Source organism: Macrosteles quadrilineatus, unplaced genomic scaffold, assembly GCF_028750875.1.
Source record: "Macrosteles quadrilineatus isolate MER2022 unplaced genomic scaffold, UCM_ALF_1.0 Scaffold_4__1_contigs__length_99947679, whole genome shotgun sequence".
NCBI classification, from domain to species: Eukaryota; Metazoa; Arthropoda; class Insecta; order Hemiptera; family Cicadellidae; genus Macrosteles; species Macrosteles quadrilineatus.
The window spans coordinates 33,578,672-33,603,197 of NW_026542597.1; the positions used below are offsets into that span (position 1 = coordinate 33,578,672).

A 24,526-nucleotide genomic window follows, 5' to 3' on the forward strand; every position below is an offset into this window, starting at 1 on the left:
TTATATAAAAACTAGTTTCACACCCACTATTTTTTATACTTTCTCACCCTATAGGCCTACATATGGGGAAACTATTGTTTTCGTCAACAATTTCTAGTTTGAGTGGATGTATCTGTTCTGTGTCCATCCGTTGTACGTGTGGATTTTACAGAGCAACAGACTACGAACAGCCGTTTTTGGATTTTGAATTTCTTAACATTGCCATTCTTAACATATTCGAATCATTTTTTTTATTTAGCCAATATAATAATTTGTTAATAGCTTTTTATCTATATAAATACCGTAAGATATATACTTACGTATATTCAGCTCAAAATTCTGAATTGGGAAATCAGGAAAGGTTTCGCCTCATTAGTGTCATCAGCTGAAAACCAGAGAAGCATATTCATCAAATTGGTTTCGCCATGGTTCTTGAGTACACAGAACACCAAGACTACAAGTAGACATCCAAACAAAATAGCTCTCTAAAGATTGCTGTACCCGACCCGTGGCACAACTGCATGCTCGTCCCAGCATCGTTGTCCGTGGACATATGTGTTTTTTCGTATCAACAGTATTATTTTTTGTTTAACGCCGTGTTCGTGTTTTGTGTACTCAGGAACCATGACGAAGCCATTTTGGTTAAATACTTCACTATTACTCAGCTTATAATGACACTAATGGGTTGAAACATGTCCTGATTTCACCATTATGAATTTTGAGGTGAATTGACGTAAGTAATATATCTTACAATATTAATCTACAGCTCAACAATGAGTTTTAACTTTTTTAGAGTGTGTATTAAGTATTCTTTCAAAATATTATCGTTTGTAACAATAGGATATTTTTAACACCTTGTATTTTCAACATGAATAACAAATCAATAAAAAAAGGTACAACCATTGGCTCCAGAACGAATTAATTAATGCATAACGATTAAATATAAAGCTTAGCACAAATCTCAAAATCTCAACAAGTTTTGGGTTAGTAATGAAATAATTACTGTACTGTACTATTACGAAACAGTTTACACAAGTACTCATAATCAATTACTTACAATGAGATAAATGAACATGCTGACATCAACCTCTTCCGTAGCTTTTTCTACGTGTATGGTTAGTTATAAAAATTAAATTTACATAAAGTACACTAACCGAAATATACACATGACATTTTGTTAGGAGCTACATAGGTTTGACAGTATGATTGAAACCTAATCAGTAAATAAATAGGTTAACAATTATGTTAGTATTTACGTGGTGTTATAGTAATAACACATTTTTGGAGTTGTGGAACCCAAAATAGAACAAAAGAATTTTAGATTTATTTAGAATTGAAAGGTTAATCAGTTTGAAAAACAAAATTTGTGCGTAATCACTACGTTTTAGTTTGAGTTTTTCGTGTAAAAACTGTAGTGTTCAATAGCATTAAAAAGTTAATAGGTTTACCAACAGGGTGCAGCACTATTTTTTTATATTTATGACAACAGCTAATTTGCAACCAAAAGGTGAGTGAGCGTAGCGAACGAACTTCAACCTGGAGGCGAGTTAGCGTAGCGAACGAGCTAACCTGAAGGCAAGTGAGCGCAGTGAACGAGCTCCAACCTAAAGGTGAGTGAGCGTAGCGAACGAACTTCAACCAGGACGTGATTGAGCTATGCGAACAAGCTCATCTTGAAAATGAACGAGTATTTGACATAAAACCACATTAGGACAGGACCAGGACGACGTCTGTCGGGCCAGCTAGTATTTTTATAAACGTGTTTATGGTCATGGTAGGGGGTGGGATAAGTTTTCTGCAGACATTGTTTTCACAATATTTTAATGTATATATGATTATATAAAATACAATAATGTACCCAAACACCATAATTAGAGCAATTAAACAACCCACTATTTTAGTAAAATAATTAATAACGTAAATGACTAAGCGTAAATGTAAAAGCAATTCATATTATGGTTTACCAACATGCTGCAGAGCCCTGAGATACAATTCAAGTAATTCAGTATCTATTACAGATTTGAGGTATCCCATTCTTGTACCTGATGATCAAGTTTGTTTCTCCCGCATTGGTGCGTTTCTCCAACTCCTGTTTCAAGGACCTGTAATACTGACATTCGCTGTCAGTTTTATCCCTGGCCACTCCAACGTTGGCCTAATCGGGATGAAAACATTTAACCAAATCTAGATCGAAATTGTTCAGGAAAGCTTTTGCCTCCTTCTCAGTATCGAAAGAGACTACCAATGGTCTACATTTTCCCCATGTGGGCTTACCTATGCGGCGCGCCTTGATGTGTTTGACGTCAATCTCTTGGTTAGTGGCCTGGCCTACTTTGACTACCAAACTCTTGTCATAGGCTATCCTAGACTCCAACGGCTCGTCCATCTGTTCTGGTAGACTGTAAAGGACTACGTTTGGTGCCCGTTTCATTCTGTTTGTCACTTCCTTTACAATCTCCTCCAGGCCAGCGATATCGGACAGGGCTCGCTCCATTGTTTCAATCTTATTCTCCATTACTTCCAGGCGATCTTCAGTTTCTGTCACCCGAGGCTCTAGAGCATCTACCTTCTCGTCAAGCTCATTGACTTCCTCCCTCACCAACCTGAGATCAGAGCCTATCCTCGTATTGGCGTCCTCCTTCGTAGCTAGAGTGTTAACCATTTTCACAAGTTCCGCCAGTTGGGTTGATAGCAGTCCCATGGTCACTTGATCTGTGTTGGAGTTCGAGTTCGGGATCGCCTCATTCACTTCTACGCGTTTAGAACCAGTGCTCGATTTCGCATCGGAATCTCGATGCATCTTTTTACTTAGTACTTCTCTCTTCCACGATGTATAATCGTGTTTCTTGATGATTTTAAGTGTTTGTGGTTTCTTTTCAGAGACTTCTTGTAAAAAGGCTTTTGCTTGGTCTTGACATTCTTCAATAGGGTTGTAATTTATATAATTTGTGACCATCTCAAGAAGATTGACCCATTTCGAGTCAAAGCTCCTGAAATTCTGAAAAATACAAACCTTTTATAAGTACGTCTAAGCAGTTTTTTATTCGTCCCTTACAATGGCTGTAAGAATTTCTTTTCTAAACGAATCATTAACCTCGAGAAACAACAAAAAAAATGTAACATTTAAAAATTGACATTGTTAAAAAATAAGTACAAGCTCAAAATAAATTCAAAAGTTTGCATAAAAACTTACTTTTTAGTACGATCACCTTTCAAGTAATATATTCTACATCAAAAGTAGGTGAGGTTGATTTACAAAGTTAATATTCACTTATTGGACATTGGGCAAAGTAATGACAATGGTTCAGACATTGAAGTGTAGTAATAAAAAACACGATTAGGACAGATAAGAGTAAAGGACATTTATTAGGACATAAATGGATTAGGACATATATCATTGTTAATGGTATTAACAATAATATAACTGTCCAAGCATATGCCTGTAAATATGATACATGTGCACTTCCTATATCGTTTTCAAGAACGATTGATGACATAAAAGGCAAATTTAATGATTACGATGAGCTAAACACTTGATAGGGATTTCTAAAAAAAAATACCTCCAAACATTTGGCGGATGGATCCAATTCCAAAGACTTCTGGAAGCTTGGTATTGCGGACGCCCAGTCGTCGTCCATGAGTAAGTAGCAAGTACCGAGGTAAGCATGTATCATCGCAAGGTTCTCAACGTTTTGATTGTAAATCTCCAAACCCTTCTTGAGATCGTCAATTATCTGATGTTCGTAACCATTGGTCCACTTTGATGGTATCAAATAAAGCATAACGTTTGCCATTCCCATTTCAAATGCCATTTGCTGGTTAAGAATTGCTTTCTGAATATCCTGAAACATTTTATACGTTTTAACATTTTTAATTAGTTGTTTTCTTTTACGTTTACAACGCATCACCACATGTAAATAGGTGTTAAAGACATGCATAGTCACAAGATTATAGGCAAATACACGGAATAATAGCTAAATATCCTTTTAAACATGACATCAAATGGAAAATCTTGATAATTGTTGGATGTCCTGCTCAAAAATATCTTATCGCCTTCACTAGCTTAACCTTTTGGACCCATTGTAAAAATTCTTTCCTTTTTTTTGCTTGTTTTGTCCGCCAGTGGTGTTTTACAAGAGGTTAACGTAAGAATAAAGTTTTTATGAGATTGCCGGGAATTGAACCCGACCCTTCCGCACCGAAGGCCGAGACACTAACAACTAGGCTAGAAACACGCCCCTTACCTGAAATAATACATCTTAATAATAATAAGTGTGGAAACGATAAATACAGGGTGATTGATATAAGTGTGCCAGCCGTTTTATTCAAAAACTATAAGAGATATCAAAAAAAGTTAAATGGTAAGTGCCTTGGATTTGTTATAAAAAAAATTGTAGTCCAGTTAAAAAAATTATTTTAGCTGCCATTTTTCCAATATGGCCGCCAACTTAGATTTTTCTTGTGAAACACCCTGTATTTTATGATGTATTCTGGTATAAAAAGTAATTTTAAGACGATTTATTTTTGTAATTTTTTTCATAAACCTAACTGTTTTAAAGATAATAATGGTTAAAGTTTTGAAATTTCTGCATGAGAAAGAGTTTCGATTAAGGCCTAAGCAAGCATGCCAGCTGTTTTGCTCGAAAACCATTCAAAATTTCACAACTTAAACAATTATTATCTTTGAAACGGTTAGGTTTATGAAAAAAATCACAAAACATAAATCGTCTTACAATTAATTTTTCTACCAGAATACATCATAAAATACAGGGTTTTTCATAAGAAAAATCTAAGTTGGCGGCCATATTGGAAAAATGGCAGCTAAAATAATTTTTTTGACTTGACTAAAATTTTTTTAATAAAAAATCCAAGGCACTTACCAATTAACTTTTTTTGATATCTCTTATAGTTTTCGAATAAAACGGCTGGCACACTTATGTCAATCACCCTGTATTTTATCTTTACTTCATATATTGGTATATTTGTTAAAGCGCAGGATGTATCACTGTGTTTTAACACCACAAAATACTTCATGATAAAATTGTGTATACATGATTTGGAGACGAGCTAAGAAAAAACAGTTGTGTACAGGTAGGGTTAAATAAATGCTTTAGGAATGTATTCGTACAAAGGGTACTTATTTGCTCGGTAAGTTTTGGATGATCTGACTTACTTTACTTTCTTAATAACTTTACTCACTATCAAAGTCTTACCTTTTCTACAAACGTGTAGTATTTTCCCAAGTCAGCGTAAGGTAAACCCCTGGTTGGGGCGGCATCCACTACTTCCTCCAGTAGCCTTTTGATTATAGCTCTATCTTTACTTCGCACCTTCATCAAGCCATGGGCGACGCGCGCCTTCAAACTGGTGCAGTTGGGTCGAAGTTTTAATGCCTCTCTTGGAAACAAATAGTTTGGTATGGAATTGGTTATGTGCAGAATTAAAGTAAGAAATATGAGTGGAGCACGGTAGATGATTTATTTTATTTCACCCTGTATAGACACTTTTGGTTGAATATGTTGGAGAGTGGCCTTGGTTTAGATGAAAAGATGGGAGGTTGGTATGTTTACTTGACATAGTACGTTGGCCACTTAAGTAGTGTACATGTGACGCGTATTTTTTTTTATTCCTGCATTGACTATTGCTATTCGTTTGCGTTTCACGGCTCCTTATGAGAATTGTTCTTGGATGAAAAATAATACATTTGGTAAACGTGAGTATTTTGAAATATTCGTGAGAAAACCAAGAAAAATGTTTACCCAGTAAAATGTGAAACGAGTTAGAGTAGTAATGCAATATCCGAAATCCACGGAAATCTATGCTCGGAAACATGAACTCGCCTTTGGCATATCAAGACTATTTCTTCACCTTGTAGTCAATGCACGAGGAACTAAATGTTTAATCACATTAAATCTGAATTAGTGTACATGTTGCTCGAATTCAAGTAATTGAAAAGTATTACATTATTATTTAAAAACAAATAACAGTCATAATTTCCAATGAGTTTAATAGAGTCAATTCAAAGATTATGTAACGAAAGGAAACACTCACGATATCCATACCGTCCATACCAGTTAGATATAATCAAAATTTCTGGTAAATATTTATCATTTTTCAAAACCTGATCTAATTTTTGTGTTTTCTACAAATGTTTCCCTACTTACTCATAACCGCATAAGATTATGTGTATCTTTGCCATTGATAGCCTGCATGGTACCACAATTGTACCAGTATGTTTACAAATTTCAGTAATAAAAAAAAATTGTTCACACTTAAGTACAACCTGATTTCCTGTATTATTTGTCTGTGACAAATTTATTAGCTTTAATTGTCATTCTTTTGGCTGGTTGTTGTAATAACGTCAATTCTATTCACCTGGGAAAATGCAGAGTTAAAAGGCCTGATGATGTTCAGTTGATTTTTTATTTCCGTTTACTGTGATTAAGAATTGAATCATTCAATGAATGTTTTAGTAAATTTTTCTTGGATATATAGGCATGTTCTTTGAAAATCACTTGACTTTTATAGAAACTTATAAGTTTTAATGTCCTTGACGTACCAGTTTTATTTAGCCTTAGAGGGGTTTCCTCTGCAATTATCACAAAAGTCCACGTTTCCTACTAAAAATGCTTTCTGGTACCAAAAATGGTATCAATTCGGCTAACAACCTCGTTTGTAGGAATCTTTATATAGGTTTACAACGATAATAAGTAAAAAAAAATATTACATCAACTTCTTTTACTTAGTGGCGTTCTATGACTTTCCCGTTTCCAAAGTTCCGACTTTATTTTTCTTATTTGTTTAAATATATCAAATTGTCGAGGCTTCCTCGCTTTTCCCATCGTAATATGTACGCAAAACCAAATTCAAATATTAAATATTTCATTTCTACCAAATCAGTAAATATTTATACATGTGTTTCCTTGAATTGCAACTTATTTAACATCAATTAAGTTATCCAGCTAATCATAATGCAAACAAATATGTTCTTCACGAGGATAACATGGGAACTTTAAAAACCACTGGAGCAGATCCCAAGTCGGGTGACACGGCTTTGCCCATTCTGAACAGGTACGACCGGAAAAAGCCGTGACCCTTCAGAAATCGGGTGAGGTAGAAGTCCACCTCTCCGTACCACCGAGGTTGGACTTGCTGTATCAGTCGTCTGGTCCAGCGTCCCCGTGTCTCCTGTTCCCAGCTCACCTGCCACAGCTGGTAGGTGCGGGCACAGAAAAAGTACTACTATAACCCAGAATGCCAACCGCATGGTAAAAAGCATTAAGCGGTTTGAGAGAGCTTTGCCTGTCAATCCGTAGGCAGCGCCACCAGCGTTGCTATGCTATTGCATGGCAACGCTGGTGGCGTTGCCTACGGATTGACAGGCAAAGCTCTCTCAAACCGCTTAATGCTTTTTACCATGCGGTTGGCATTCTGGGTATAGTAGTACGTTTTCTGTGGTGCGGGTGCGTTCCTCTGTTCGTGCCTGGTCCTCCCCACGGTGCCGGTAAATTGCCTTTCTCTCCGCCACGAAAAGTTTGACGGGAATGACTCCAGCAACCACCAGGATGGCGGGCTCGGACACTGTTTGGTAGGCAGATGCTACCCTTAGTGCTACCTGACGCTGCACTCGGGAGAGCCGCATCCTGTATGCCTCCTTATTAAGTGCGTCTGCCCACACTTCCGCACCGTACAGGAGCACGGACTGGACCGCAGACATTAACAGCCTTCTGTGGCTGGACCGCGGACATCCGACATTGGCCATCAACCGGCTAAGAGAAGAAACCACCCTAGCGGCCTCGTCCCTGTACGGAAGATCTGATCCCGCCAGCTAAGCTTGCTGTCCACCATGATCCCAAGGTACTTGGCAGAACAAACGGTTTGAACCTCCACGGCTCCCTTGGCTTGTTTCACCTCCTCAATAGCGTCAACCGTAGATCGCCCCATCCTGAATGACTGACGAGGAGACAGGCCCCCCGCAGCGACCATGGCTGAATTTAGCCGGCAACGGATCAACGTCTTGAGGACTTTGCCAGCCATGTCCAACATACACAGAGGTCTGTAAGAGGATGGCAGGTCTGGGTCTCCCTTCCCCTTCAAACAAGCACAAGTCTAGCTGTTTTCCAGCACGAGGGAAAAACTCCTTCGACTAGGCAGGCGTTGTACATGCTCAAAAGGATCAAGGGATTAGTAGTAAAAACCTTCTTGAGGATTTCGCCTGGTACCCTATCAGGTCCAGGAGCCTTATTGTTCTTCAGGCATAGGTCGGCCACCTCCATCTATCCAAGACTGAAAAGTGGTACGTCATCCACCCTTCCGGAATCCCGCAGTGGGCGCAACGTGTGAGCCAGAAAAAGGGACTTGACTATTTTCCCCATAGTGGTCCCATCCATGACAGAAGGAAGAGAGCGGGTGCCACGTTTCTTATCGTCCCTTAACGTCTCCCAGTAACTCTGTTTACTCCGGTTGATAGCTCAACGAAGAGACATTCTAACTAATTTGTAAGCATCCGACTTATGACGTATGTCTACAGGTTCTGTGGCCCTGTTAGACAGTCTTCTGGATCTCAATGCTGCCCGACGCAATTCCGCAATCTCTGCAGTCCACCAGTACACAGGTCGCTTATTTCATCGAGATCTCCTGCGAGGCATAGACTCATCGCAAGCCGAGACGATCATCCCCATCATGGATGTAACTAACACCTCTGCGTGAGCCACGCTAGTTGCGGGAGGAACCACCGGCGTTCCTCGTAAGTTGGCTTCATTGAATTTTGGAACTTAAATTTTTTTTTATTCCATCGAACGGGTACTTGACGATACGCGGCTACTTGTCTCTGAAGACCATCCAGGACATCAAAAACTGTACTGGGGGTCACTGGCCGTGTTTTCTTCCAGGACCCTCCAGGCTCTGATCCTTGGCAAAAGAGACTCAGATGTAAGTGTAATGTCTGAGATTGTTCCCCGCATCCCAGGGTGCTGGAAAGTTGGCGTGTTGCCCTCGTTGACGACCCGAGTTTAGCTCTGGCAGCAAGGTCCAGAATGTACTTACCCCAGGAATTGGTGAGGGTCATTCCCCACTATACAGCAATAGCATTAAAATCCCCACCCACGACGACGTGTTCTGTGGTGTGGCGCACGCTCTCTTCCAGGTGGTCTAACTTCTTACGATAGGTTAGATAGTCACGGATGGCCTCGTTGGGAGTGAGGTAGACACTAAAGTAAGTGACCTCCCGGCACAGAACCCAAACGAAACCTCGGCCCTTCGCGTGACCCCACACTAGTACTTTAGCTGCATTACGCGCCCAGAATGCAGCAGTACCAAAACTATCAGGGAACCAAAAAGATGGGCCCCTATCCTGGTACTGGTACTGTTCGCTAACTAAGAGCGCGTCAACATCGTGTTCGAGGGAGAGCTGACAGAGAAGTGCACCAGACGTCCTGGATCGCTCAGGATTGCACTGAAGGATTTGAACTGAAGGATTCTTATCTTCGCGGGAGGGCCTTCGCTTACTGTAGTGCAGATTTAAATACACTACACGCCCAGACCCAGCTATATGCTTCAAGTGTTTGTCAGCGAGCCCATTTTCCTTACAAAGGAAACAGGACTCGACTTTGGCAGTCCTTATGGATGTGACCCACCTCCCCGCACCGAATGCATTTCTTGCTTCGGTCGAGCCCCTTGCAGTCACGAGAGGAATGGCCGAAACAGAGAATTTCAAAACACCTCTTCAATTCCACCCTCTGTCTGAGCCTGCAGTTGACCCAGCCGACTCTCAAATGCTGGAGTGCCAGCACCTTATTGGCATGTGCGTCTGCCATTTCGGCGACCGCCATCCGCTGATGACTCCGATTCGGTTTTGTGAGCCACACCTTAAGAAAAGCCGTTTTCCCGCCAAGCTTGGGGATGGCTTTCTTCAAGGCCTCGACAACATCAACCTCCGTCGACAGAGAATCAATGTCTCGAACCATGACTTATGTCTTTGGCTCAAGAGCAGGGACGGTACCGTGGCCTTCAACAGCTGCCTTCAGTTCGGAAGTAAAACCGGCTCTGTCTTTCGACTTACCCAGTTCGAGGAGAACGTCCCCGTCCCGGGTTCCTCTAATCGACCGTACAACCGTATCGGTCTGCTCTAGCTTAGCCTTGGCCTTAATTGCATCCAAGACCTTGGTGAAAGATCTCCCCCCTGAGGGTTTGACCAGGATTGCCTTTCGTCCTGGGCTTTTTTTGCCGCGACTTTTTCGGAGCAGAGACCGAGCCAGGCCTAGTTTGGGCCACGCCGGTTGGCTGTGCCATGTTCACTGCCATATTCTTCATAGAGGTGACCTCCGCCCGCCTCAATTGCCTCTTCTCCTTTCGGGAACGGCGTTTTTCTCACACAGCTCCAGGTGTCTCTACAACTGACCCCTTCCGGGAACTACCCTGAAAGGGGGGTCTAGGTAGCCGTGGCTGTTGGTGCTTCACTGGAGCTGCAGTTACGTCCGAAAAGGATCTGGGCAGTGGGCACAGGAGACGATAGGTCCGTCCGACCTTGCCTTGGCCTTTACCGTGGTCCTTTGGGCTGGATGCTTCTCTTTTTGAGGACTGTTCGATGTGGAAGGCCTCCGACGTTTCTTAGTAGGCAGCGTTCTTTTATCGGGCAGAGACACAACCTTCTTGGCAATCTTCCCCAAGGTCGCCTTGCTCACCACCCGACAGGCTAAAACGAAGCGAAGGTCATTCTCTAGTTTGGCAATGCCATTTTTGACCACTTGATTTACGACTTTCTGGGTTCGGAAGGTGTCCTGCATGGCCTTAATCGTCTCTTCCATGTCTTGGAGCCGGGTTTCGATGCTACTCTCTGCGTCAAGATATTCCTGACGTAGAAGCACCTTCTCAGAGCCTTCCGACCGCAACGTTGCTGTGACAGGCTTCTCCGACATCCCTACAGCAGAACTGATCGACAGGAGAGTTGCTGGCAACGCCAGTTTGACGCCAGCATCCCGTTCCCAGCTCCACTTGCCGAAGGAGATCCTAAATGTGGGAGCTCCTTATTGCATTTGAAAGGTCCAGGTGGTGGTGACCTCTGAACCTTGGAGCTAGCTTTAGGTGTGGTATTCATGTACCAATCTTATTGATTTATCTGTTGTCGTTTGGAAAATATTAAGCCCGCGTGGGACTTTATATACACCCTGTATAAAAAACTATATATAAAATACATGGTAGCATTGCTTTATTTTATAATGTTGTGCTTAACTAAAAATGTACCTATTATTTCTAGGAGATTAAATTAGTCAATTAGTTAAATTAGTTTGAATTATTACCGATATCTCATCTCTGCTTTTTCAGCGTATCGCCTAGATCTTTCGGTGTCCCATTTTGTACCCATTTTTACGGATAGATCCCCATATAATTGAGCCAGATGTACAGTGTATGATGCATCCTTCTGTAGAGTAAAGGCCTTCTCAATAGATTCTATTTCTTCTGTTGATATTTCTGAGAAATTGGGTTTACCACCAACCCTAGATCTTCGAGCCTTGCCTAAAATCAAACATTTTTAATGTCAGGCCTATTAAATTTATCCACTCCGTCATTTCCATTCAACCAAGATGTATAATATTAAACTGTTTATAATAGTGAATACTAACCACACACACACACACACACACACACACACACACACACACATATATATATATATACTAAACTACTACACATATACCTACTACTATACCTACTACACAAACAGCATATACCCATACTGTGCGGACGTGGGTTTTTAACGAAACTATGTGGTCATCAAGGCACACAGCTGAAAAAAAACATCATAGGTTCTTTCTAATCTCTAATTGAAGATGAATGTAAGAAGACGTCTTGTTGAGGATAGTGAAATTTTTAATTTACGAATCAAATTGGAATCAAGTATTTACAAGTATTAATACCACTAATTTTATAGGACATTAGAGCAACACTTTACAGTGTCTTTATGACATTACAAGTGATGAGAAACTACTTGAACATTCACCACGAATACTAGAAAAATACCGGTATGGGTCATAAACATAAAAAAACGACGTTTTTGGTCCGAAAGCAAACAAAACAACTATGCTAATAGCATTAATAACACATGGTTTTGTTTTGCAAACTTCTCAGCTGTTGCCTTCAACAGTAAATGATTATTTACCAAGAGCAACTCCAAGGATAAACCACCATTCTGCTTGATCTGGGTCGAGGTTCTTGGCACCTCTGGCCGCCTCGATTGCTAAGCTTTGTCCTGTATGGTATTGTAAGTATGTAGCTGCCTTCAATCCTAGCAAACCCGCTCGGTTCTTCATGGTACGAAGAGGTCTGACATCACCATATGGATAATGCTCCAACAAATACAACTCCTTTGCAACAAAACATGTCATGTTATTGCGCATTTAAAACTGATTCAAAATATTATTCTCTGTCTAATTAAATAACTTAGTACCATATTTAACCGGTAAAATAAAAATAATGTAATGCTACAGTTTTATCACAGACGATTGTGTTTTCAGCATAAACCTTTATCCTTACGATTTAAGGTTAAACCGTAAAACTCTTAATCAGTGAATAAAAGCTCAACCTAATTTGTAATAAACAAAGTACTGATTGGCTGTAGAATCAACTAATATTTTACGGACAAACTCTTTATAAGAAAATCGAGTTTATAGGAGAAATCCGTTGACTGATATGCTAGCAGCTTACCTCATTTTAGTTTTACCTTTTCCTCTGTTTACCTTTTCAGCCAAATCGCCTTTCCCAGCTGACAAAAGGATTCGAGCTTTGGTGGCCAATATGACGTGAGCCATGACCTCCTTCACATCAAGAAAAAGTGGCTCATTACAGTCTGACAAGGAGTTCCAATGTTCCTGGCACCAGTTGATACTCTCCAGGGCTTCTGTGTAATTATTCAGCTTGCACAGTTCATAGCTCAGAATAAGATGGGAGACAAATCTGTGGCGAATATTAATGATCGTATTAGTACCACTCAGACACTTAAGAAGTGCAAGAATAACACCGAGCACAGAATTATGACACATTATGACACGATTATGACAAAACTTCCTCTAAACATTTTTGATATAATGCAATCAACCTTGGATAATGAATGAAATATGACATCTTTATGGACAAGCTGTAACTCTTGTTATCCATATAAAACTCAATAATTGAGTCACTAACAGAGCTTTGTAATAATTCAATAGTATTCTTTATGTTTTAGATACTGTATGTGTTTTGTTAATTAATAACTAGAGGACCCATGCTGCTTGGCAGCGTTAATTTACATAGGCCTATCGTATCCAACAAATAATCAAATTTATGATTTTTGATGGAGTATTACAGTATCTTGAAGTTAACTGATTCAAACGATTAATTGCTCAAATTAAAGTCTACAATTAACTGAATATGTTGAGTCTAAAACAAATAAAAAACATACTGGACCTATTGAGCAAAAAAATTTGGAACAATAAAAGAAAGGCCAAATTTAACTCCTATAAGAAATACATGGGGAGCAAATATAGTTAACGTAGCATATAAGGCGAGTGGGAATGTAGATAAATATTAGCCGATGCTTGATGTGAAATTCGTGCGTGGATACCTTCAATTTGAGACCTCAATCGTTAAAATAGGTTAGGTAGAAGAGCAAAACGAACTCGGAAAAGAAAAACCAAATTTAACTCCCATAAGAAATACACCCATTTTTAAATACCCACCATTATGGATAGGGGTGGGATATTCACCTTAGATTTGCGTCATTGTGTTTCTTTTGACAAATCCTTAAAAATGAGGGGTCACCCAATAGGGGTTGCTATTTGAAAAAAATAAGTCACTCCATACCCCCTACCCTGTTAGGGGGGTTAAAAAATATTTTTGATATACAAAATTGCAGAACTTTTGTTCACAATTATTGCCCCAAACAGAATATTTCTATCTATTTAGGTTTAAAAAATACAGATTTGTTTCAATACTTAATTTACACACTATACATATAGCCTATTCAAAAAAAAGTTTTTCTTTTCCGAGTTCGTTTGGCTCTTGTACTCGACCGATTTTCCAGGTTGAAGTCTCAAATTGAAGGTAATAACTAAGTAACCAATAATGGGTGCTTTTTCAAATAAATCAAATTTCTGAACACCTGCTATTTTGCCTAGGGATGAGATATCCACCTCAGATTTGTGTCATTGTGTTTCTTTTGAAAAATCCTTCAAAATGAGGGGTCAGTCATTAGGGGTTTCTATTTAAAAAATGTAGGTCAACTTCTACCCCCAACCCTGTTAGGGGGGTTAAAAATATTGTTTATGTAAAATTGCAGACCTTTTGTTTACAATTATTGCCACAAACAGAATATTTCTATCTATTTCTGTTTAAAAAATACAGATTTGTTTTAATACTTAATTTACACACTGTATAATATACTGTACTGGTGGACCAATTATTTAACTAGCAATTATTATAGCTTCTGTTACTCATTTAAACGTTTGCTGCCAGAATCTGTGAAGCTGCGCTTCATACCCAATCATGTCAGTGTGCACCTACTGTCTCCCTACTCATATAAACAGCATGTCTGTAGAAGTAGAGGCTATACACTAAATACAACAACTGCAGATTTTGGGCCACAAAGTGCTGCATGGAGCCAAGGCTCTCATATAAGAGCTACAGCATATTCTTGAGAGGCTATTCTTTCAAATGATGTACCTCAGCGCAGAACCCCAAATGTAAGTCACCTGCTTCATACGTCGGAGTAAATCCGAGGAAGATTCTTTATGTGTGTGTAAATGTTTTTTCATAGTGTGTACATTTTGATGAGTCCTGGATAACCAAATTAAGGTGAGTGAAGCCCATTAGATTGACCAATAAGCTTCTCATACCAAGACTGTACGTACAAATATCCTCCCATCTGGCCTCAAAACACATATATGTATTTCTCAATTGTTTGTATAAAAACCAACCAATAGTGCTCTGGTTAATGGTAAATCGTCATTTATGCCTGTTTTACTAAGAAATTTAAGCTTTAAATTGTTATTTTTTTGTCTATATTTGTAGTTTATTATAATTAATTTGTTCTTTGGTTATTGGGACAAAAGTTATTCTCATAATCAGAATGGACTGAAGAACGCTATATAGGTTGATGAAGGCATTATTGTGTATTGCACTATTATTATTTAATACCTCTTTAGATACATCCACAAATCTTACGTTGAGTTAACATGAGTTGAGATGTTAACATTTCTTAGTAAAACATACCATAACACATACATAGTTTTACATTCTTCTTTCTTTTCGTACTACCATCTAATTGGTTCCACACAATGTTCAGATAACAGCTTTTGTTTAGCTTAATAGTTTAACCGTTTGCAAATTAACATTAACACAACAATAATCCATTTCTTAGTGTATAAATCTGTATATAATATGGACAAAAGTGTTTCGTAACTAATTTACATACGACATTTTTTTTAACTAGCCTCTTCAATTTAATTTTCCTACAGTCACCCGACAAAGTTGGCTTCCTTGTACTGTTTATAGTACAGAAAGCTACTAATTGCTGCATATTTATACTTTGTCGTACGGTTTATACTTTGGCGCACATCAGGATTCCAACGAAACAACACAAAACAGCGTGGTTCTATTATGCACGTAATCCGTGTACGCTTTGAAATAGGTTGGCAACACTTAAAGGTAATAATACTATGAGCAGCTGATTAACTATTATAACTAAGATTTAACCTGTCATTTCGTGTTTATAGTTTCGGTATTTCTGAACTTTCTGGGCTTTTCTTTTAAACGTTTTTAAAACATTCCTACGATCTTAATAAACAAGAAAATACCTTTAAAGCATTTTTTTAGGCGCAGAAACAACTTCAAATGACATAAACATATGGAACTATTTTCTCAAGTCGCGGAGCACATTGCTTGCCGAGGAAAAAATAGCGGAGTGATACGGACCGGTGACTACTTTCTCTAGGGCACCTATTTGTGTTGCCAACTGAACCTAAAAACATGTTGTATAGTGTTTGAAAGACTATATAATTATTTATATGCTTTAGTGACTGTAGGAAAATATAATGTGTAACACGGGTGCAAAAGGCCTCGTGTGCAAAACATTGCTCTCGTGTGCAGCAAAGTGCCACTTTGCACACTAGTTACACAAATAACTATTTTAGAATCAAAAAGATTCACTTAACGCACTGTTTACTTGCGTTACACCACTAAAGCCCGTTCACAAAATTTAGGTTCTCTGAGGGAAGGACTTCCTGTGTTCCCCTATCACTGTTTTAGCTTAATCTCATCTGATCATCTATCATTATATGTTATTTCATAGATTGGGGAGGGGATGGAAAAAATGAACTTAATTTTTTACAACTTAAAAGTTGATAAAAAGAGTTAACATAACATAAAAACGGTCTTAGGTTAAGTAGTGTTAGCAGCTTACGATATTAGCCTTTTTGACATTCGTAGAAGTCTTAAAGCACGCGCATTGGCCTTACGTTTTTTCTTGTGTCAATATGATCACTAGCGATCGTTGCGGAAACTACTATAAATGATTTAGTATTGATATACCTTTCCTACTCTATATAATTTAGGTGGTGTCACGACTTTTGATACATTTGCCCCACAAAATAATTCCCCCTTAGTTTCCCCTTTGTTTTATACAAACCTCTTACGATATGTCTTACCTTGTCCATTGGAACTGGTTATCCTCTTCGATTACTTCACATTTTGATTTCTGGTTACTAATGTACTTTTCGGTCTCAATGCGAAGTTCAGGCAAACTCCAGTTAAACGGTGATTGGATCGATTGAACTTTGCTCCAAAGTTGTCTTGTCTTGTCAGGCTCATCATCTTTATTATCAGATGTCCTTGTCATTTTCAACTTCTATAAAGTCGTATGACATTTGATTAGCTGTTAAAATGTTTACTCATAATATTTTAATAGCGATAGTAAATACTATATGATACAGAACTCTGCATCTGTCTACTGTCACAGGTTTAAATACAACTAAAATAGAGTTTATCTATGCGGTAATGCCCTTGACTGTGTCGTTTCACTTGTTATCTAATATATGTAGTTATCTCAGGCTTGACGAACCGTTTCACTATTTTATAAGCCGCTCCATCACCAAAGCGGTAATGTTTTCATCACCACATACGATTATATATCCTTACCACAATAAGAAATCCTTTTTTTATTAGCAGAGGGAATGATTAAATATGAAAATTGCATTACTTTGTAGTTGTATGCAATACAATAGATTGGTTCCGGTATTGAACTTGGCGTGCAAGGTAAATTAAATAGAGAATGCCATAAACTAGTACATAAAAATTGGTCTTAAAAGGCTGTCAAAGTATAACTTATTCATCGTAGGATAACTGCAATAATTATAGTTAAAATATGCTGTTTTGATCTCTGCTATAAGGGAAAAAGTAATTGTAATTAGCTCTGTAAAATGTGTTATAGATTTAATTTTGATATAATTGAACATCGTAAGAGATTTTTCTTACCTAGATAATTCAAGAGACGCTAAGGAAATTTCATACGGAACAGTTCAATGTTGTTAGTGGTATGGATGTTGCAACACCTATCTTGAGTACCTTCAACGAATGATAAAAGTGAATTTGAAATCATTAATGCAGATTAGATAAGTATATCTAAATGCGCTTCAGTTAATCCAAATCGCAATTAGCAATCTGCACTCCGCTGGTGTAGAAAAATTTGTGACTGTGAAGCTTATAGGCTTGTAGACCCGATGTTAATATATTGTTGTAGACATAGACAAAGTGGTTAAGCGTCCTCTTCCTTCTAAAGAAGCTTAGAGAGATTATCGTCAAACTATACTAGATCACCATTATCACGCCTTGTTCTATAGCCTTATACTGTACTGAATAGTACTTTGAGGTCAATATTTTTCAGACCAGAACATACTCTTGCTGCAAAAGGTAGACTTGAGGGTAGTAACATCTTCCAGCCCAAGAGAATGAACTCTGCAGATCCCAGTTCAAATGCTATGGTATATCCAATAGTTTGTATTTGAGATACCAATGTTATGTTTAAATAGATCATCAATAGTTACCAGCTTAGTGCTGTTTTCACATCCGATTGCATTAGTGTACATATAAAGGTGGATTTGTTTGGTATTCTAGTTAACGTAATTAATTAATTTGCTAATACTGTGTGATCTGGCAGACCCCATTACGTTAATGTGGCCACTTAGAACGTAAAATACGTAGAAATAGTTAAACACAAAAGTCTAACAATATATTATCTGAATTCAATTGATTCTTTTTCAGGGATTTAATCTGGTTTTAAGTTTTGCTATTACAAGTTCTTGAAAACTATTTAAATATTAAAAATTTGTCTTTACAATTTTATCCATAATCATAGTTTTATACTGAAGTAAGTTATTAAATTGGAATCAGCACTCGAAGGATCAATAAGTAGGTTACTTTATAATGTAAATAAGTTGTGAACAAATCATTTCAACTGTTGAAATGGCTATAAGTTGAGTCTGCGGTATAATTGAGTATGTTGGGTATGTAGTTTAAAATAAAATACGTAGGTTTTAGTTTATAGAACCTTATTCAAGAAGTTGCAGTAAATATCATTTGTTGAATTTTTAGACCTACATATGCTTAAACAATGTAGTCCTACAACCATTTTAAATCATCAATGTCTTGAATATATCCTCTAGAGTTGAATAAAAAAAATTGAGTAATAACAAAATAATTTAAATTAACAAGAATCTTTGTTTAATTTTTATTTAAATAGTATGTCTGATTATCAAAAACTTAAACAACTGTTTACAAAGTTATTCCTCAAACCACTGCTTCATTTTCAAAATAACAAGTATCCACTGCCATTCCATAAAAATAATACCGATTCAATTTTTCAACACACCTCAGTAGTTGAATAGTATAGGATAATAAATTGTAAACGTGTCACCTATAAGAGGCATCGATGGAAAACTCTAGCAAGGGTTTATACCCATGAAGATTAAAAAGATGAATAATTGTTTGGACTAAATTTAATTTCATAAAATACAACTTAGCGTAAGTATTGGAAAATGAAAAAAGTATCTAAAGGAGATTTTGTATATTAGAAAATGTATTCCAACTAGTCCAAACATAAAATAAATGTATTTACTTTTCAAAACAGATAACATTTGTATATTTATCTATCACACGATGAGCTGTCGTATTAGGTAAAGATTTATAAATCGCTGAAATACTTTACACTACTATACATGTAACTACCAAATGAACGCTACAACATGTAGATTACATGCTTGACTATAATAACTGGACTGTTTTTGTCTCTGTCTGTGGTTCGCTCTTTACCAATTGTATCTACTACTTTCTTTGCCAGCCAGTGTCCATTTGATCATTTTTTTACATTTTTGGCATAGCATTTTTCGTTTTAAAAAGTATTGCCATGGTAAACCCCGTATCAACGAGTACCAATCATTTACCACGAATGAATTATATGCAAACAGTTTTTCTATAGTAATAAAGTAAATGCTTCAACACACCACACAGCATGAATGTTTTGATACGTACAAAGTTAAAATGTAATTAATGTTTAGTATAACGCCATTGGATCCAAATCACGCTTAATTAATACCTTTGACAAGGTATACAAGCGCAGATTAATGTGTGACATTACCTGTCATAAACTAATTATAAGTTGCCTAATCAAGGTATTAGCGCCATGTTTGCCACAATTTAACTGCGTTAAAGTAACAGTTCCTATATCGAGGAAATACATACGTGTAAATAATATTGTTCTGTCAATTTAATTTACGTTAACGTTATGATTATGTATTTAAATATTTGTATTTCGTTCTTTTATCTCTTTTCTACCATAAGGAACTGGGTAAAAAAAATATTTTATTGGTTTTGAAATTCTCATCATATATTGTATACCGGATGTAATATAATTTTGTATATTAACTAGACAAAACTAGACAATATATTCAATGTTGAACGTAACTGTTGAACTATGTTTAATTGTAAAAAACGTAATGCTGCATATTTGTTTCCTGGGTGGCTTAAGCTGGTTAATTTGTTTGTTTAGATGCGTTATGGGGCAGTTTATAAGGTATATTAACCAACCTTATTTGGGTGAAGCATGAATAATAAGAGGTATTAAAGGTTAAAAAACACTATTCCCTATATATACAAACAATAGAAATATAAGCTAACATAATAATAATATATAACAAAGATATTTGTGTAGTTTTGGGACATTGCCAGAGTGGATGAATAACTCAACAATATTGGCTTTGGAAGCTGAGTGTCACAACAGCATAATGCATATTGTGGCGAGATACATTATAGCCATACTTTTTGTTACGGTAGCAAATAAATTTAAAATAAATCAAATCTACACTGCTAAACATTCACGAGAATTGTGGAATATATATTTATTTGGACAAGACCATTTCCTATCCCACGCGCACACTAGTCTCCATGTCTCTTTTTAATTCCAACCAAAATTTAATTTACAGCGCAGCAAAGCTTGTGGCAAGCCACTGCTGGTGTCTGCTGGTTAATATTAACTCTCATTCTTTATTACACTGCTGAACTTACTTATGTGATTTACCACTTGTTTTATATTGAAGGAGCTGGAGACATTCATGTTGATTTTATTTATCAAACGTCCATATGACCTGCGTTCCTGAATATTGTGACTTTTAACTGTAACGTGTTAGTTTCCTGTGATAAATTACAAATTTACACTATAAAATCATACGCAATGATGAATAACTGCTTTCTCGATAATAGTAATACAAATTAATTTTAAAACTCACAACCCAAACCATATAATAACGTGACAGAAAATATTTCAAACTGGAATAACTTGGCTGCTTGATAATGTGATTTATACGTCTGCCATTGTTTGTTGTCCCGAGTATTATACAAGACTCGTCAAATAAAACATGTTATAACTCGTTACTTCAATGTATGATATTTTATACTTTTAAATAACCTATACTCTTATATGAGTAACGATTGATTGTATGTACTTGCACAAAGATCTCGAAAAATTTCATAGGTGAAACTAGTATGAAAATATATCCCCCAAGCGATAAACCTTGTTAATTCATATCTGAACGATATCTCTTTCATATCTGTTTAGTTCCTTAATATTTATATGGTAATTTACTACTTTATTATGAAAAACCATAATTCCATAAAACTTAAGATGTTGTTCTTTTGTTTTAACATTAGGCTAGATAATATCTTTTTCAACAGAAAGAGGGGCAAAATATTCGGTATTTTGTTTTGGAAACATAACCTACTAAAATAATCATAGAATTGAATTATTTGTTGATAAAATTCTCTCACAGCCACAAACAGCAATAAAGGTCTAATCCTGCAGCCACGAAGGTCCAAGTTATGGCCTAGATAATTGTTACTTGGGCCTTTGTCAGACTTAGAGCCTAACTGTAACTGCCCAAACGTTACATTAACCACCTGAGATTCAAATAAGTTTTCTTATTGAAATATAGAAAAATCATTCATTTCAAATTAATTTATGAAAAAAGAGGAGAAATTAAATCTATAATAAGTGGAAAAAATAGTGTGTCTTCTAATGAAAAAAGTTATTTCTCAAAAAAGGAAAAGTCTTGAGTATTACTTACACTAACTAGCCATTATCCTAGGAGATATTGACAAATTCCAAGAAATCAAATGATGGATGATTTTATTACACAGAAATATTCTTCTTGATAGTTATCTTTGGATAATACAGCTTTCTGGGATATTTAAAACAATATTTGTGATCCCTAAAATCATAAAAACTCTCCGTAAAAGTAAAGAAAAAAGAAAACCAAAAAGAATTACGTAGCAGTTCAATCACACACATGAACACCGTTGATTTCATTACACTTCTAATAGTCGATTTCTCTTCCTTGTTAAAAATAGCTTATTTTAGTCAGTAGGCCTAACATGGCTCCATAAGATCAGTCAGCATACTTACTTTGTGTAATTATATACTCCAAATACTAAGCTTTTCTGTAACTGTTAGTGATACTGAAAAAAAATACATGGATAATGTAAATAGAGCAAAGACAATAATTATATAGTTTGTTTTCATTTAAAAAAAAATATTGATTGATGAAGTTCAACCAAAAATTAAGCACAATCTTGAAGGGAAATAATAGTTCTCCCTTATCTTTTATGAAATAAGCTGCAATTTCTACTTTTAAAAATTAAAAAGAATGTTTATAAATAATTAATAAAACCAAATTCCAGGCAGACGTCTTTTAATTAAAAGCATTGTACAAAACAATTTTATATTAATCATTTATAACACATTTTCAAGGCACGTTTTTCCTACTGTTTATGTGAAAGATGGAAGCTCAAAGTAGAAGCTGTCACACTTTGGGCGTAATATGACACTAAAATCCCATGAGGGCCTCAACAAATAATTCTTTCAGAATCTTGCGAAGGCATTGCCCTAAGGAATGTTTGCTGGATCTCAATTTTAATATGACCCTTCTTTAATTCAAATATACTGTCTGCAAATCGTTTAAAAGAGGTTAAACGAAAGATTTATTTTTATAGTATTTTCACTATACAACATTTAACCTAAATGTTATAAGATAATGACGGCTTCAAAAATATTTTTATTTTTTAATTTAAAGCATACGTTTCGATTTGTTTGTAAATTTGTGTATATTATTTAGTAAAAAGTCACGTAATGATTAATGGGATCCTAAAAAAAATTATTTATGATTGCTGAAAGCAGGGCGTTAAGAAAGTGAATAATGAACATAGCAATTTTTCAGTCTCAAAGAAAGAGTTTGTGCAAGCCAACATACGAATTTGTGCGTTACGTTATCAACTCAGCCTGTTAACTTTATATGTTCGTCAAGTATTTTCTTAACTCATTAATGATGGATTACATTAACTTGTCTAGGTTCCCTACAACATATCCTTGTGTAAATTATATATACAAAGGCCACATGCTGGTAAAAACAGCAATACAAGTCACGTTTGTTCAAAAACATATTTCTTGTTTAAAACAAATATATTAATGTATACTAAATGATCAAGTGAAGGAGGGTAATGTTTAGTCGTCACTAAACAATACTGTCCTTCACTTGCTAATTTAGTGATCATAGCCCATCGGCAATGATGTTAAATATGTTCAGTAACAAATTACCAAAAACCATTACTGAAAAGAGAACGATAATAGTGGGTAGAACTATTTGAGTGTGAGTACGTTATATGCCTAGCTATTGGTCTAACAAATAAATAAGCGTTTCAATTTAGTAATGTTAGTGAGTTTGTAATATTTACCTCCTAACCAACTTTCATTAACCGCAGCAGAAAACTCACACCTAAATTAGCAAATTAAAATGTTATTAAATATTTGTTCCAAACAAGTCGAAACTTGTTCAAAATATAGATTTTGAGTCAATTTAAGAAATGATTTTGAAACAAAACAACCCAAAGAATGCATATGGTAATTGTCCAAAGTTTCATCTTGATCTCAGTTCGAGTTGATCTCGATTGTGGTTCATCTCAGTTACTCTACAAACATCTTTATTATACCAGCTGCTAATTACAATTGTTTAACTATTATGAGTGAGTATGTAACACCTAAATCGAAGAGTTTTCATGCAGTGGCTATCATAACTGTTTAATACAAATACCCGAAATGTAAAAAAATAACAAAAGACAACCAGTTTCAACTAGCATTGACAACAAGTTTTTCCAACTAGCATATGACGTCACCAATCATCATAGCCATAGACCAAGCAATGCAGTTGTGCGTCAGACATCCCTGTAGACCACTGCAGGGAATTCAGGGCCTTCAAATACACCGTTACAAAGATATAAGCATTATATGCATATATCTTCTTTTATTTACTTTCCGTTTAAAATGTACGAAATATCTCAAAGTCTTACAGGAGTTAGGTTTATGCTGAAATTGTAAATTTACATAATTTCAATTGTGTTACCGGTGAAAATGTAAAACTCAAATCCTCTAATGAAAACGGGGTTTTATTCAAACAAAAATAATCAGAAGAAATCCAACATCAGCAGTTATAAATATGTAAATGCCCAAGAGTGATTCTCTAATGGATACTTTAAATTTAGGTTTGAAAGTGTATCAAAACATTAAAGGGATTTTACAGTTAGTACAAATATTTTCGTTGTAAAATATAATGTTTAGACTATTACCTAAAGCCTCATTTCAATATGCAATAAGGTAGAAAATAGGATTATAGACACTAGCGCATTCTGTAACTGGTTCACACGACTATGCTTATCTTAGTGTACTTTACACGAAGAATGGTAGTCTATAACAATCGTAATTTATAACTTTATCATTTTTATGTTATAGTAGCAAAGCGAAAAATAATTTTCAATTCCTAGCAAACATAAAACACTGTACTGACAATACTGTAATTTTGTTATTATTCTCTTTATACATGTGTTTACGCTAACAGAGTGTTCCATTGTAAGCGCACACATTAACGTAATGGGGTCCATCAGCTTACTCTGCATTAGGTAATTAATTAATCACGTGACCCAG

General features: G+C 36.3%; 1 protein-coding gene across 1 annotated transcript; it reads right to left on the reverse strand.

Annotated features, from left to right (window-relative positions):
• Nucleotides 1-1,793: 1,793 nt before the first annotated feature.
• Nucleotides 1,794-17,573, reverse strand: LOC128993509 (uncharacterized). Its single transcript, XM_054417463.1, has 8 exons — nt 17,482-17,573; nt 16,656-16,855; nt 12,714-12,930; nt 12,137-12,341; nt 11,277-11,493; nt 5,193-5,376; nt 3,540-3,821; nt 1,794-2,977 (listed from the first exon to the last, which is right to left on the reverse strand). The coding sequence occupies exons 2-8, from the start codon at nt 16,844-16,846 to the stop codon at nt 2,135-2,137; spliced, it is 2,139 nt and encodes a 712-aa protein (XP_054273438.1). The 5' UTR covers nt 16,847-16,855; nt 17,482-17,573; the 3' UTR covers nt 1,794-2,134.
• Between the last annotated feature and the right edge of the window lie 6,953 nt (nt 17,574-24,526).